This window comes from Coccidioides posadasii, chromosome 2, assembly GCF_018416015.2.
Source record: "Coccidioides posadasii str. Silveira chromosome 2, complete sequence".
NCBI lineage: Eukaryota > Fungi > Ascomycota > Eurotiomycetes > Onygenales > Onygenaceae > Coccidioides > Coccidioides posadasii.
In genome coordinates this window covers 6,620,080-6,632,105 of record NC_089408.1, presented here as the reverse complement: position 1 = coordinate 6,632,105, position 12,026 = coordinate 6,620,080, and the positions used below count along the sequence as shown (strand labels likewise).

Genomic DNA, 12,026 nt, shown 5'->3' with positions numbered 1-12,026 from the left:
ACTGTCCCAAGATATGGTGGGTAAAAAAAAAGATTCTCAAAATTTCCGACCACGCTGCGATTCGAACGCAGAATCGCTGGTGGGTTCAGTAACCGAAAACCAGCGCCTTAACCATTAGGCCACGCGGCCGTTCCGTGGGGGAAGTGGGTATGGAACAATGCTCCAGGACTTTCATTCCGCTTTGTTCTACTCCGTACTCCGATCTGTAAAAAGGGCTATAGATATCATTGACGGATGAACCGAGACGGCTAAATGTGCGTTAAATGCTGGCAATATTTTGTGTTTGGGGTTTTAATCCCGCTTCCTGTTCGACGCTTTACTGGCCAGCAACTGATCATCAAACTCTATCCATGGAGAATAACAATGGTTGCTCGCAACTTATCTAGGTGTCGGTTGGTGCACTAATTTTCAGCGCAAATGGCTCCAGGGAGATACGGTGCAGGAACCAGACTCCTGATCAGGGTTGGTAATGCCCCGGCCATAAAAACCGTAACCCTGTCTAGGAGCTTGGGAGTATATTGGCATATCAAGTCTTGAGACCCATTGGCAAACATGCTATCTGTGGAGTCATAGGTATCGAATCACGTTATTCTTTTCTGCACTATTGTAAGGTCATCGGTGATTAACCTCAAATTTGAGCCAGTGTAGCCCTTTATCGTATGTGCAAATTAGTCACACCCTGTTAAGTCTCCAATATTCCAAACTACACAGCATATTAAGGAGCACATTGAAGCAACAAAAGTGAGATGTGCGACGTAGATGCATCGCGGAGCCATCCAAGCAACTTCTGTGGCAGATCCCAAGGCGAGTTTAACTACTAAACCCTAGATGGCTTAGCGCGCCTCCAGGTCCCGGAACTCCAACCCCTCGAGGGGTTCACCGTGCGCCGTGATGCAGCTTCTCACACCAATCAACACGCGAACGTTCTCAAAATGAAATTTGCAACTGGCCGGACTATTATTCTTACTGGAGCTTCCCGAGGCGAGTTTTAGAGCACTTGTCCCGGCTAGGAAAAATGGTTTCATGTAGTTCTAATCAATGGCATTACAGGAATCGGGTGGGAAATTGCTCGTTGCCTCTTGAGTTCGCCGCTGTCCAGCAATGTTGTAGCGATTGCTCGCTCCGAGCAACCGCTCTTGAAGCTCAAGGAGCAGTATGGGCGGCAAGTTGAGATTGTGTGCGGCGACGCGACGGAGCGCGGCATAGCCGACAAAGCGGTCAAGGCAGCTCTTACGGCCTTTGGCAGGATAGATGGCCTAATTGTCAACCACGGGGTCGTGGCTCCCGTGACTAAAGTGGTAGAGTCTGATATGGAAGCATGGAAGAAAGGGTTTGACATTAATTTTTTCAGTGCGGTTGAATTTGTAAGTTGCAGGGAATATATATTCTACTAAGCTGATTTCTAATGCCAGCCAGGTCAAAGCAGCGCTTCCGCATATCCGCATATCAAGAGGAAACATCATCTTCACTTCCTCGGGCGCTGCTACATCGGCTGTAATCGGATGGGGCTTCTATGGCGCAAGCAAGGCTGCTATGAACCATTTCAATGCTACTTTAGCAAAGGAGGAGCCTGAAGTCACATGTATTGCGATCCGCCCCGGCATGGTGGACACGCAGATGCAGGAAGAACTAAGATCCGAACATATAGATGTACTCGGTCCCGATGATGGGCAGAGATTCATCACTGCGCACAAGGAAGGGAAGCTACTGCCACCCGAAAAGCCGGGTCACGTAATTGCCAAGCTCGCGGTTAGCGCCCCTCGCGAGCTCTCTGGCCAATTCCTAACGTAAGTACAGTTTATTCCTGTAGCAGTATCCATCAAAGCTGACTCGAGTAGTTGGAATTCGGAAGAATTGAAGGATTACCAGGATGATGCATGACGCTAAGGAACTAAGGACCAATTGATGAGGTTAGCATTATCCTCGACGAACTACAAAATACAGCAGGTATCGTATATTAGAGCCATAGAATGCATCAGTCGAAAGGTTAAATGGATACATGTAGCTAAGCATCAGATGCAAAGAGCACCTTCATATTTAGCATGGAGTGATGTTTTTTTTCATCATTTTGCCAGGACTCGAATCCTGAAGTGAACAATGTAATAATGGCAAGACATACCTACTTAAGGAAGTAAAAGAGCAAGTGTTGCTATGAATGATACTCTGCTGTCAGGGTCAATTCAAATCCATCGGGGAATCCGCGATAAAAAGACACCCCAAGACTTGTGCCGATGAGGCAACAGGCAAATATATAGTCTTCCGGTGTTTGAATTGAATAATTGACAAACGTTTGTTCATCATATCAAACAATCCACGAAGGCTTGCACATTCCTTTTACAGCAATGTATTTACAGGATGCAAAACGAGAAGAGGAACCTAAGTTTTGGCTTGAGTCAGAATTGATTCAACTCCAAAGAGCGGCGTAAGAGGCAGAAGTTATGACAAGGGAGCATTATCAGAAAGTCCGTTTGGCTTGGACAGGTAAATCACCACATGGGCAGTGCCCACTGTATGATAGGGGCGACAACAAGGTTCATCATGGTAGAAAGATGGAAGGAGATAGCAAACAAGAAATGATTCACTCACATTTTACATCACACCAGAGTCATTAAGGTGTTTGCTGCTTCTGCCATGTTATTTCACATTCCTGGGCGGAGGGTTTTCTTGGGAAAAGAAACAAGAGAAAAACAGAAGCTGGAAGTTCTCTGTGGAAGTTGAATTTAAAGGCATCGCGAAAAAGCTTAACTTACTTAGTTAGTTTATGTTGTTTGCTTGACTGACTAAGCAGAGCTTGACTTATCGCGTAATCACGTGATATCGACTCCCATGCTGGCTACGGAGTACTGAGGCATAAATAGCAGGCGAATGTGCTCGTCATCCTTGGGTGTATTTGTAATTCCTTTGGTGTGACGATATAGTATTTGGGTTGCGGACCATCCATATTCACTATGTCTGATAGAGAGTTTACCAGTAAGTCAAGTATCCCGGTATTTCTTTTCTGTCAAGCGCCGACGTGACTGACGGAGGTGTAGGTAACGATGACCTCTCACTCCCTAAAGGTGCGGTTTCTCCCAGTCCTCAATAAACGCTGTAATTTATTCCTCGCGAGGTCCAATTTTCCAAGAAGTTCTCCCTTTTCCTGAGCTTTATCTACATTCTGAGTCTGACGGCTATGATTTGAATGTAGCTACGGTTCAAAAGATCATAACCGAGATCCTGCCCCCATCGTCAGGGCAAAACTTCGCCAAAGATGCGCGGGATCTTCTTATCGAGTGCTGTGTCGAGTTCATAACTCTGATCTCGTCCGAAGCAAATGAAATTAGCGAAAAGGAAGCCAAAAAGACGATTGCTTGCGAACACATTGAGAAAGCGCTTACGGATCTTGGATTTGGAGATTATGTGCCCGATGTATTGGCCGTGGCGGAGGAGCACAAAGAGCAGTTGAAGGTTCGTTCAAACTTTCGCTTCCGCGTGGCAGGGATGACGATAGTTCTTTCTTCATACAGTGGATGGAATCTTACTGACCCTTGTCACTTATCTATAGTCCCGCGAGAGGCGGACAAACAAAATCGAGCAGAGCGGGATGTCTGAGGAACAACTTTATCAATTACAGCAAGAGCTTTTCAGGTCGGCTGGTGAGAAATATCATGCAGGTAGTTAAAGGTTCTTGGAGGTTTCCCTTTGCGGCGTTCGGCATTGGCTTCGATTACTTTAATACGAGGTCCTAGATGCCAGGAATGGGTAACTATGGCGTTTTGATTTGAGACTTTCGTGGGCTATGCATGGGCATGGGATACTTCAAACACATTTCAGCCGATAGGTTTGGTTTTCTATATGGAGACTTATGAGACATGATTTTAATGCGTGATGCACTAGATTTTCTACTTTCTTTCTCATAATTTCATATTTTACGGAGAGAGCTATCACCCAAATTTACAGGGCTCCCGTCAACTGTATATAAAAATTGCACTCCGTACGGAGTACATCGCAGACCAATTCTTAACCCCTCAATCCGTTCGTTCGAAGGACAGCGGCATACAAGACGCAAGCATGGATATATCCCTATGATATGATAACCACTTGAATTGCTCCATTGAACTCCGTACGCAGAGCTCCGAAGTTCTGGGCAGACGTGATGGCGAAGTTGCCAGAGGATTCGCTTAGTCAGCCGAAGATAAGGAATCTCCCACGCGTTTCTGGCAGGCGCTTCAGCCCATGACCCGCAAGCCCTCTCTAGTGATCGATCGTCAACATGCCGTCTTTCAAAGATGAACATATCCTGGTAAGGATGGAATGGATGCGCCTCCCCTGGATGGATTCCTAGCTGTTGACACTACCTGGTTCTCACGTACAGACCGCTAACAATCGCATTTGTTCTAGATTATTGCGCCAGGGTCGCAAACTACCCTGGCGCAATTGGGGCTTCCGGACTCGTTCACGCCGGCGAAGTTTCGTTTTCCGACTCGCATGTTTCCAGCTGAAAAGAAGGGAGAATGGGAGCCATTTAAGATACGTCAAAAGGTTATCACCGTTAAAAAGACTATCCCTAAGGACTCCGCCACTCGCAATGATGCCACCGCTCCTACTACAGGAACCTCCAATGCCGCCGAGAAATCAGAAGATACCGAAATGAAAGATGCCGCCGACGGTGTGCAACAACCAGCAAAGGAACAGGACACGCGGCCCGAACTAGTGGAGGTGGAGGAAGAGCAAGTCGTTTACGAAGAGGATCCAACATCAGATGAAGGAGCCGTCTACCCCATACGCGGTGGTGCCGTTGTCGATTGGACGTGCTTTTTCGCCTTGCTAACACATATCTATAATACGCTGAGCCCTCCATTCCATACTCCGATTATGCTCATCGCGGAGCCGGTCTGGACCCTACGCGACCGTGAGACACTCACACAGTTTATATTTGAAAAGTTTAAGACGCCGGCATTTTGCTTGATGGATTCTGCCGTGGCTGTATGCTATGCCTATGGAACCCCGAATGCCACGGTTGTTGATATTGGTCACGAAAAGGCGGATGTGACGGCTGTTACAGATTTCATGGCCAGCGAATATGGAAGGGGAATCGCATTACCAGGCTGCGGTGGCGATGCCATGACTAGCCGCCTTTTTGAGTTGCTGCAGTCCCAAGGGTTTACTCGAGAAATGTGTGAGCAGCTAAAAAGGAGCAATATATGCGAAATTCTTCCAACCGGGACTCCCCTGCCGACAAGTGGACAGGACCGGGAACCGGCCAAAGCTCCGCCACCGTCTGCTCCTGGAAAGGGCCCGGATATCGCTCGAAATGTTGGCAATGGTGATGCTGAAGATGATGAGGGTATTCTCGATGTGGCTGCCATCGTGAGTGGGAATACGAGTGAGTACCTGGCAAAAAGAGAGAGAGAAAAGGCAGAGAAAGCCGCTACCCGTAAAGGACACGGAGATCCAAGTGCCACTACGAAACAAGTGCGCCTTCCGAATTCCAAAAAAGAGAAGGCGACTTTCCAATTTCAAGAGTACAAACCCGTTGAATCCAGAGATGAGAGTGGCCAGAAAACAAAGCAGTTCGTTTTACACAAACGAGACGTTGAAGTCGGGACTGAAAGGTTCTTGGCTACAACTCCAAGCGACACCAAGGCTAGCGAACACGGCTCCTATAGCATTCTCGACACGCTCGCGGCGCAGATACATCATACAATTCATTCTGTCTCCGACACGTCGAAGCGAAGCGAATTATGGGATTCCATGATCATCCTTGGAAATGGAAGCAAAATACGAGGTTTGTATTGCCTCCCCCCAACAAACTCAGCGCATTTATTAGCGGGTCTCAATGAGCAACATGAATGCTAACCCTACGCTACAGGATTCCCCCAAGCACTTGTTTCCACAATAACGCAGAAATACGTGCTATCGCCTTCAGGCACCATATTCACTTCCGAAATCCCCTCTGCACTCTCCACTCCTCTTCCCACAGGAGGCACAAATACCCCCGCACACCAGCCGAACCCTAGTCCACTCCTACACCCCGCTGCCCATGGAGTAAACCCTCTTCTTGTTGCTGCTACTCACGCAAATAACCCGATTGCCCCTAATCACCTAAATCCAAGTATGAACAACCCCGCAGACCCGAACGCTTCTGCGCACCACAGGTCAACAGGGCATTCCCAAACCCCGACTTCCGTCAAACTTCTCAGACCACCGGAGTACTTTCCGGAATGGAAAGATCAAGGAAGTGGTGGGAGCTCCGCGGCGTCAATGGCAGCAAATAACGTCTCTGCTTCTGGAGGAGCTGTAACGGGTGTAGCGACTAGCTCTAACAACGTTGGTATGGAGGAGGCAACATTCTTGGGAGCGCAGGTCGCTGCAAAAGTTATATTCGTCATTGACCAGGGTTTGACAAAAGGATTCCTGAGTCGTGTTGAGTACAATGATGCAGGGCCCACTGCGATTCACGACTACTCGGTATAAAAGTTATTTCGACTCTACGAATGCTTCTTGAGCTCCCAGACGGTACTATACGGATGATTTGGGTCCTTTTTTCCCCCATATCGCGTTGTTTTTGATGGCTTCAGATTGTGTTTAGATTGCGGGAACAATAAAAGATGCAAAGGATGGTTGGAGTTGGGTTTGCAACCTGTATTTCTCCTAGTCAGCGTTCTATCAATACACCACCATAACTTAAATCCCCCTTGAGGTGCAGTTCAGTGTTTGCCTACCTTGTTTCGCTGGCGCATTTTTTTCGCGGAGGTTAGTGGAGATCAGATAACGATGGCGCTAATCCTATTTGGGAATCACTTATCACACATCGCAAAAATGTTTATCAATCCCACCTGAAATTCTGTAGATTCGAATCACAGCGCCGCCTAACACAGGGGTGAAATAAAACAAGTCAGGAATTCATAACGTTGCTGTTTTCTTACGCAGAATCTGCTGCAGCAAAACCACAAATCTCCTGATACTAAGAGTCACTTCCGATACTAATGCGATAAGGAGCACCCTATATCAAAAAATACGCCCAATCCAGCTACGAGATTTCCATATCTATGCCTCGGACAACAGCTGCGCGGCCGTCGACCGCGGCCGCTGAGCGGCGACATGTTCCCCTCGCCGATGATATTCTTAATGCGGGCCATCTCCGCACCAAAAAAGCTAACAAGCGCAAATCTCGACATGACGACGATGCTGAAGCCGATGATCACTATATCGACGCCAAATCCTCCAGGAAGATTCTCCAGATCGGTCAGGATTTAGCTGAGGAAGAAGCTGCCGAAGAGCGCGCCGCGGCTGCAGCTAGACGCCCTGCTGCTACTAATTCAGCGTTCGATTTTGAGTCGCGATTTGGAAGAGAGCTTGAGGAAGGTTCCGATGAAGAAGAGTTTGGAAAGTTCGGGGAAGAAGAGGACCAGTGGGAAGATGAGGGAGAGGTAGAAGAGGTTGTACGTTATTCTCCGGTTTTATCAACCCGCGGGTCTCATTTTTTTTTCTATAGGGTGGAAAAGGCTGACGATAATTGTGTTTTCTAGGAAGTTGATCCGAATGACCTTGAGATGTTCCACAAGTTCGTTGGCCGCGACGATGAAGATCCTATTTTTAACCCTAGACAGCCTGGTGAGGAGGAAGAAGGGGAGGGCACGAATTTAGCAGATCTTATCTTAGAAAAGATCGCTGCATACGAGGCAAAACAATCGGGTCAGCCACAGATAATTGGTGGAGGTTTGCCGGAAGATGCCGTGCAGCTGCCAGCCAAAGCAGTAGAAGTATATGAAAAGTACGTATGAACCTTATCTAACTCTTCGTAGCCCATGTCGTTGTATTAACCAACGGTATTTAGAGTCGGCTTCCTCCTTTCACGATATAAATCCGGCCCTCTCCCGAAACCCTTCAAAATCCTGCCCACGTTACCTCACTGGGATACATTGCTCGACATTACACAACCTGACAAGTGGACTTCAAACTCGATATACGCAGCGACTCGGATTTTCATATCTGCCAAACCGCACATCGCACAGCATTTTATCTCCGTTGTGCTTTTGGACCGAGTACGGGAAGAAATCCGTGAAAACAAAAAGCTCCATGTGCACATCTATAACGCACTCAAGAAAGCTCTCTACAAACCTGCTTGTTTCTTCAAGGGATTTCTCTTCCCACTTGTCGCCGGAGGCACGTGCACCCTAAGGGAAGCCCATATTGTATCCAGTGTGATTGCTCGCGTGTCCATTCCCGTCCTTCACTCCGCCGCCGCACTCCTTCGTCTTTGCGAAATTTCAGCAGAGCAAACCTCTACATCACTCACATCTGAGGGAACAGGCGCTACAAATATTTTTATTCGCGTATTTCTGCAGAAGAAATATGCCCTACCATATAAAGTAATTGACGCTCTCGTATTTCACTTCCTCCGTTTCCGTGCCGTCCAGCCACAGGATACCAATGGCGACACAGATATGAACGATCCCTCGGCAGCCAAAGCACACAAATTACCCGTTTTATGGCACCAGTCTCTCCTCGTCTTTGCCCAAAGGTATAGAAATGATATCACAGAGGACCAGCGCGAGGCACTATTAGACCTACTGCTTGTTGCAGGACATAAAGACATTGGACCAGAGGTGAGACGAGAGCTGTTAGCAGGCAGAGGGAGGGGCGTCATGGCTCCAGAATTGCAGCAACAAAATAATGGGGGAGATGATACAATGGATATGACCATGTGAATACATTTATCTCGAGTAATACTCGGCAACAAGGGTTTGGTCTTGGTTTTACTGTGCTTAGCATTTTGGTATAGCTCTGATTTTAGAGCGCTTGATGTGCATCGGCGTCCTTTTCCTAGTTCCTTAAAAAATATGAATGGACCATATTAATTTGACGAGGCTATGAAATATGCACGGGTTTGCAAGTACAGATACCTCCCGTGGCTCCATAGCATCCGCTTCTCATGACTTTTTGTATCTCTCGGTCCCATCAATATGGCTTTTCGTGGCCTTTGGAAAGGATATTGAGCATAGTCGGGAATTTTATGCTACTCGCTATACACTATGCCCTTTCAACTATCCACCGGAGCTGGTGTCCCACCAGCTCCATCTATTTGCATTCGGATATCGCCCGCCACAGACTGCGCTCTCGGCGTTCCCGTCGCACTGCCAGCCGCGGTACCATTTCCTGTTCCACCTCCAGCGATATTCTTCAACCCAGCCAAAGCTTCGGTTACACTCCAGCCCATAAACATAGCTTCAATCTCATCCACAATATCAGCCACCACATCCTCCACGATTTGATCATTGAATCTCTCCCCGAACGGCTTAGCATCTGGGAAATCCTGTATCGGCGGACCAATCCACCATGGTTCTTCAAATCGGCATTCTACCGCTCCGCCGTTATGGCAGCTCACCATGGGATAATACCCGATCATCCCGTCATCTGCGTTTTCTCTTTCGCCGATCCCAAGATTGTTCGATAGCTGGGTGGCGCGTGAAGCCGGTGGGAGGAAGGCATAGAGGTTAGTGAACGGAGTACCCATTCGGACTCCATTCTTGTAAATTGTTATGCTAGATCCGGGAAGAGTGCGTAGAGAAGGGTCCTCTGCGTTTCCGGGTGATGGTGGGCCGTATGTTGGTGTTTCTTTGAGGTTAAAAGCATAGTCTCGGAGGTGTTTGGACGGGAAGATGTGACTTTGTTGGTAAAGGAAGTCTGATTTCAGGTGGAAAGGTATGCGATCCCGAATAAAATTGATGGAGGCTGGTTGGGATGCGCAATTGCTGTGTGATGAAGGATCAGATCTGTCGCCGTCCACTGCCGGGTCATACGTTCCGGCCACGACTTTCTTGTGTAGGCCCAGCGGTGGCAGTGTGATTAGCATTCCTATCACGTCTCCTTCATTTATAGCTTCATCCTTAGGAAAGAAATACTCGCATCTCATGCGGTTCACAACCTCGCCGTTAACGTCCCGGATTCCGTATCCGTAGCAATCCACGCCAACGTTGACATCTAAGTCTGCCTCCCGACGCGCAAACCCCAGCCTTACGTTACCCCGAGGCGACGGACCGGGAAGAGCATTTTTACTCGGGACAATACCGCTAATAACCCGAGCTTCGTAGTAATAAGTGCCTTCACGCGCGCAAATATTGGCGCGGGCTGAATGCCACGGGTCGTTTGTGCTAACCGCTAACCCACTTTTTGTAAATGCAATTGATGAAGGAGAGTCTTCAAAGCTGAATCTCGAGTGATATGGAGGGACATCGGTCTGGCGGTAGAGGATATGTGGGAATCCAGGGTCCGCGACCGCGTAAGTGTATCTAAACCCGTTCCGGTTGCTCACTCTGGACGAGGAAAAAATATGTTAGTCGAATAGTTCCCTTAGCATATTAAGTACTCCTCGCTAAAACTCTGGTACTCACTTGTCTGCAACCTCGAAGAAAGGCCAGGACTGCTTTAGCACGTCGGAATGCCTGGTGAAGACGGGGTTCAGCTGTCGCGGTCTTGGGGGCAATACGTCAATTGATCGTGGGTCTGCTAGTGGAATGGGCATGGACATCGATAGTTCAGACGATGGAATTGCTGTGCTGGAAGCCGACGAGGTCACCTTCTTGCTGTAAGAAAGGCTGCCATCGTCCAGCTCCTGTCTCTTTGCGCCGCGTTTCTCGCGGCCGCCACCGTCGCGTTTGGATCGTTTACCTTTTCCATTGGTGGGTGCAGTGCTAGTTGCCATGTTCAATGATTTAGATTAAGGCAGTAGAGATTAGCAGATCAGTTCGGGGCCACGCATGGCTAAATGCAGCTCGAAGCAAGATATGAGGGTTGAGCAGTTCGTCCTTTTGTTATCGCGCCTGATAAGATAACTGGTTAGCTCTAAGGTGGCTCACCACTCAACGAGCCAAACCACTCAACGAGCCAAATTCCTTCCAATGCTCCACGCTACGAATTTATTAATTATCTCAACAACGAATTATTATTATTAAACTAGCTATTAAATATTAAATGAGTGTGTTCTTTAAAGCATAGAAATTAGTGTGGCTATGAAAATAAATGTGTGGACGGCCTGATATTGCGGCCAGAGCGAGAGATACGGGGGGTGGATAGGAAAGATTGTAAAGGAATGTCAGCAGTAGATTTCTCAGCTAGAGAGCCTAAAGACTTGTTAGGGAGGCTAGTAGAGCTCTTACTACTGCTTTGGGAAGATTGTATAGGCTTGCTGTGATGAGGTTCTTTCATAGGGAGGCCCTGCTGATGGTGCTTTGAAGCCGGCGCTTGAAGCTCTGACTGCCGGCATTTACTAGCATGTTCAACAGCCTGTCTCTCCTTCTCTGCTTGTTGTAAAGCCTTTTTCTCCTCACAGGCAACATGCTGGGCCTCTCATTGTATAGCACATTCAAGCTTTTCAGCCTCTTGTTGCTCGCGGGCCTTTATACAGGCAGTCTCTTGTTCAATCTGTTTTTCTTCAGCCTCTCTAGCTGCCTGCTCTCTTTGGAGCTCCCATTGAAGCTTTGCCTCTTGTGTTTGAGTGATTTTGTGAGCTTTCTCAGCCTCTATTTCATCCTGGCGTTCCTGAGCCTGCAGAACTTTTGTAGGACTCCAGAACTGGGCCTGGCTTGGATTATTGTAATCAAGTAGGCCTAGGGGCTTGCCTCGCTTGCGGCACTGTTTCTTCATCACAATAGTCAATTTTAGAGCCTGATTTTCATGCTCTAGCAGTTCATTTTGTATTGCAAATTGCTCGCTGGCTTTGATAACCTGTCCAATACTCTGTGAATTTAAGCTGTGCTGAAGACAAATACCCTTAATCTCTTGACAAAGCTCCTGTATATTTGTAGGGATGGAAGGCTCAACTAGTGGTGCAGGGCCTTGTTGATCAGCAGTTTCAAATTGGCTTAGTTGATGCTGGGGATCCAGGGGATAAATGCCAGTCTTTGCAAAGCCAGCATGTATATTGTCACCTGTCAAAGCCTTCTTCCATGCTGCATTGAATAGTCTCCAGAAATCCCTTTTTGTCATTCAAATATAGCCCAGTCCACAGTGTAGTAGGGATTCCAGCTTGCTGGAATACATCT

The 12,026-nt window shown here is 47.8% G+C and overlaps 5 protein-coding genes and 1 non-coding gene across 6 annotated transcripts; 4 read left to right on the top strand and 2 right to left on the bottom strand.

Annotated features, from left to right (window-relative positions):
• Nucleotides 1-46: 46 nt before the first annotated feature.
• On the bottom strand, nt 47-129 carry D8B26_004577. Its single transcript has one exon. It is a non-coding gene; the product is annotated as a tRNA-Arg (tRNA).
• An 803-nt stretch (nt 130-932) lies between these two features.
• Nucleotides 933-2,061, top strand: D8B26_004576 (uncharacterized protein; the record flags this gene model as incomplete). Its single annotated transcript, XM_003070357.2, has 4 exons — nt 933-981; nt 1,051-1,364; nt 1,417-1,787; nt 1,839-2,061. The coding sequence occupies 4 exons, from the start codon at nt 933-935 to the stop codon at nt 1,879-1,881; spliced, it is 777 nt and encodes a 258-aa protein (XP_003070403.1). The 3' UTR covers nt 1,882-2,061.
• Nucleotides 2,062-2,887: 826 nt separating this feature from the next.
• On the top strand, nt 2,888-3,874 carry D8B26_004575 (uncharacterized protein). Its single transcript, XM_003070356.2, has 4 exons — nt 2,888-2,970; nt 3,033-3,059; nt 3,188-3,447; nt 3,545-3,874. Exons 1-4 carry the CDS (start codon nt 2,949-2,951, stop codon nt 3,659-3,661), a joined length of 426 nt encoding a protein of 141 aa, XP_003070402.1. The 5' UTR covers nt 2,888-2,948; the 3' UTR covers nt 3,662-3,874.
• Nucleotides 3,875-4,252: 378 nt separating this feature from the next.
• ARP9 (Actin-like protein arp9 (SWI/SNF complex component arp9)) lies at nt 4,253-6,762 on the top strand (the record flags this gene model as incomplete). The annotated part of the gene is made up of 3 exons (XM_003070355.2): nt 4,253-4,282; nt 4,381-5,767; nt 5,852-6,762. The coding sequence occupies 3 exons, from the start codon at nt 4,253-4,255 to the stop codon at nt 6,454-6,456; spliced, it is 2,022 nt and encodes a 673-aa protein (XP_003070401.1). The 3' UTR covers nt 6,457-6,762.
• Nucleotides 6,763-6,844: 82 nt separating this feature from the next.
• ENP1 (snoRNA-binding rRNA-processing protein) lies at nt 6,845-10,153 on the top strand. The gene is made up of 3 exons (XM_003070354.2): nt 6,845-7,424; nt 7,512-7,756; nt 7,820-10,153. The coding sequence occupies exons 1-3, from the start codon at nt 7,032-7,034 to the stop codon at nt 8,691-8,693; spliced, it is 1,512 nt and encodes a 503-aa protein (XP_003070400.1). The 5' UTR covers nt 6,845-7,031; the 3' UTR covers nt 8,694-10,153.
• On the bottom strand, nt 8,984-10,736 carry D8B26_004572 (uncharacterized protein). Its single transcript, XM_066124527.1, has 2 exons — nt 10,377-10,736; nt 8,984-10,298 (listed from the first exon to the last, which is right to left on the bottom strand). Exons 1-2 carry the CDS (start codon nt 10,685-10,687, stop codon nt 9,026-9,028), a joined length of 1,584 nt encoding a protein of 527 aa, XP_065980608.1. The 5' UTR covers nt 10,688-10,736; the 3' UTR covers nt 8,984-9,025.
• Between the last annotated feature and the right edge of the window lie 1,290 nt (nt 10,737-12,026).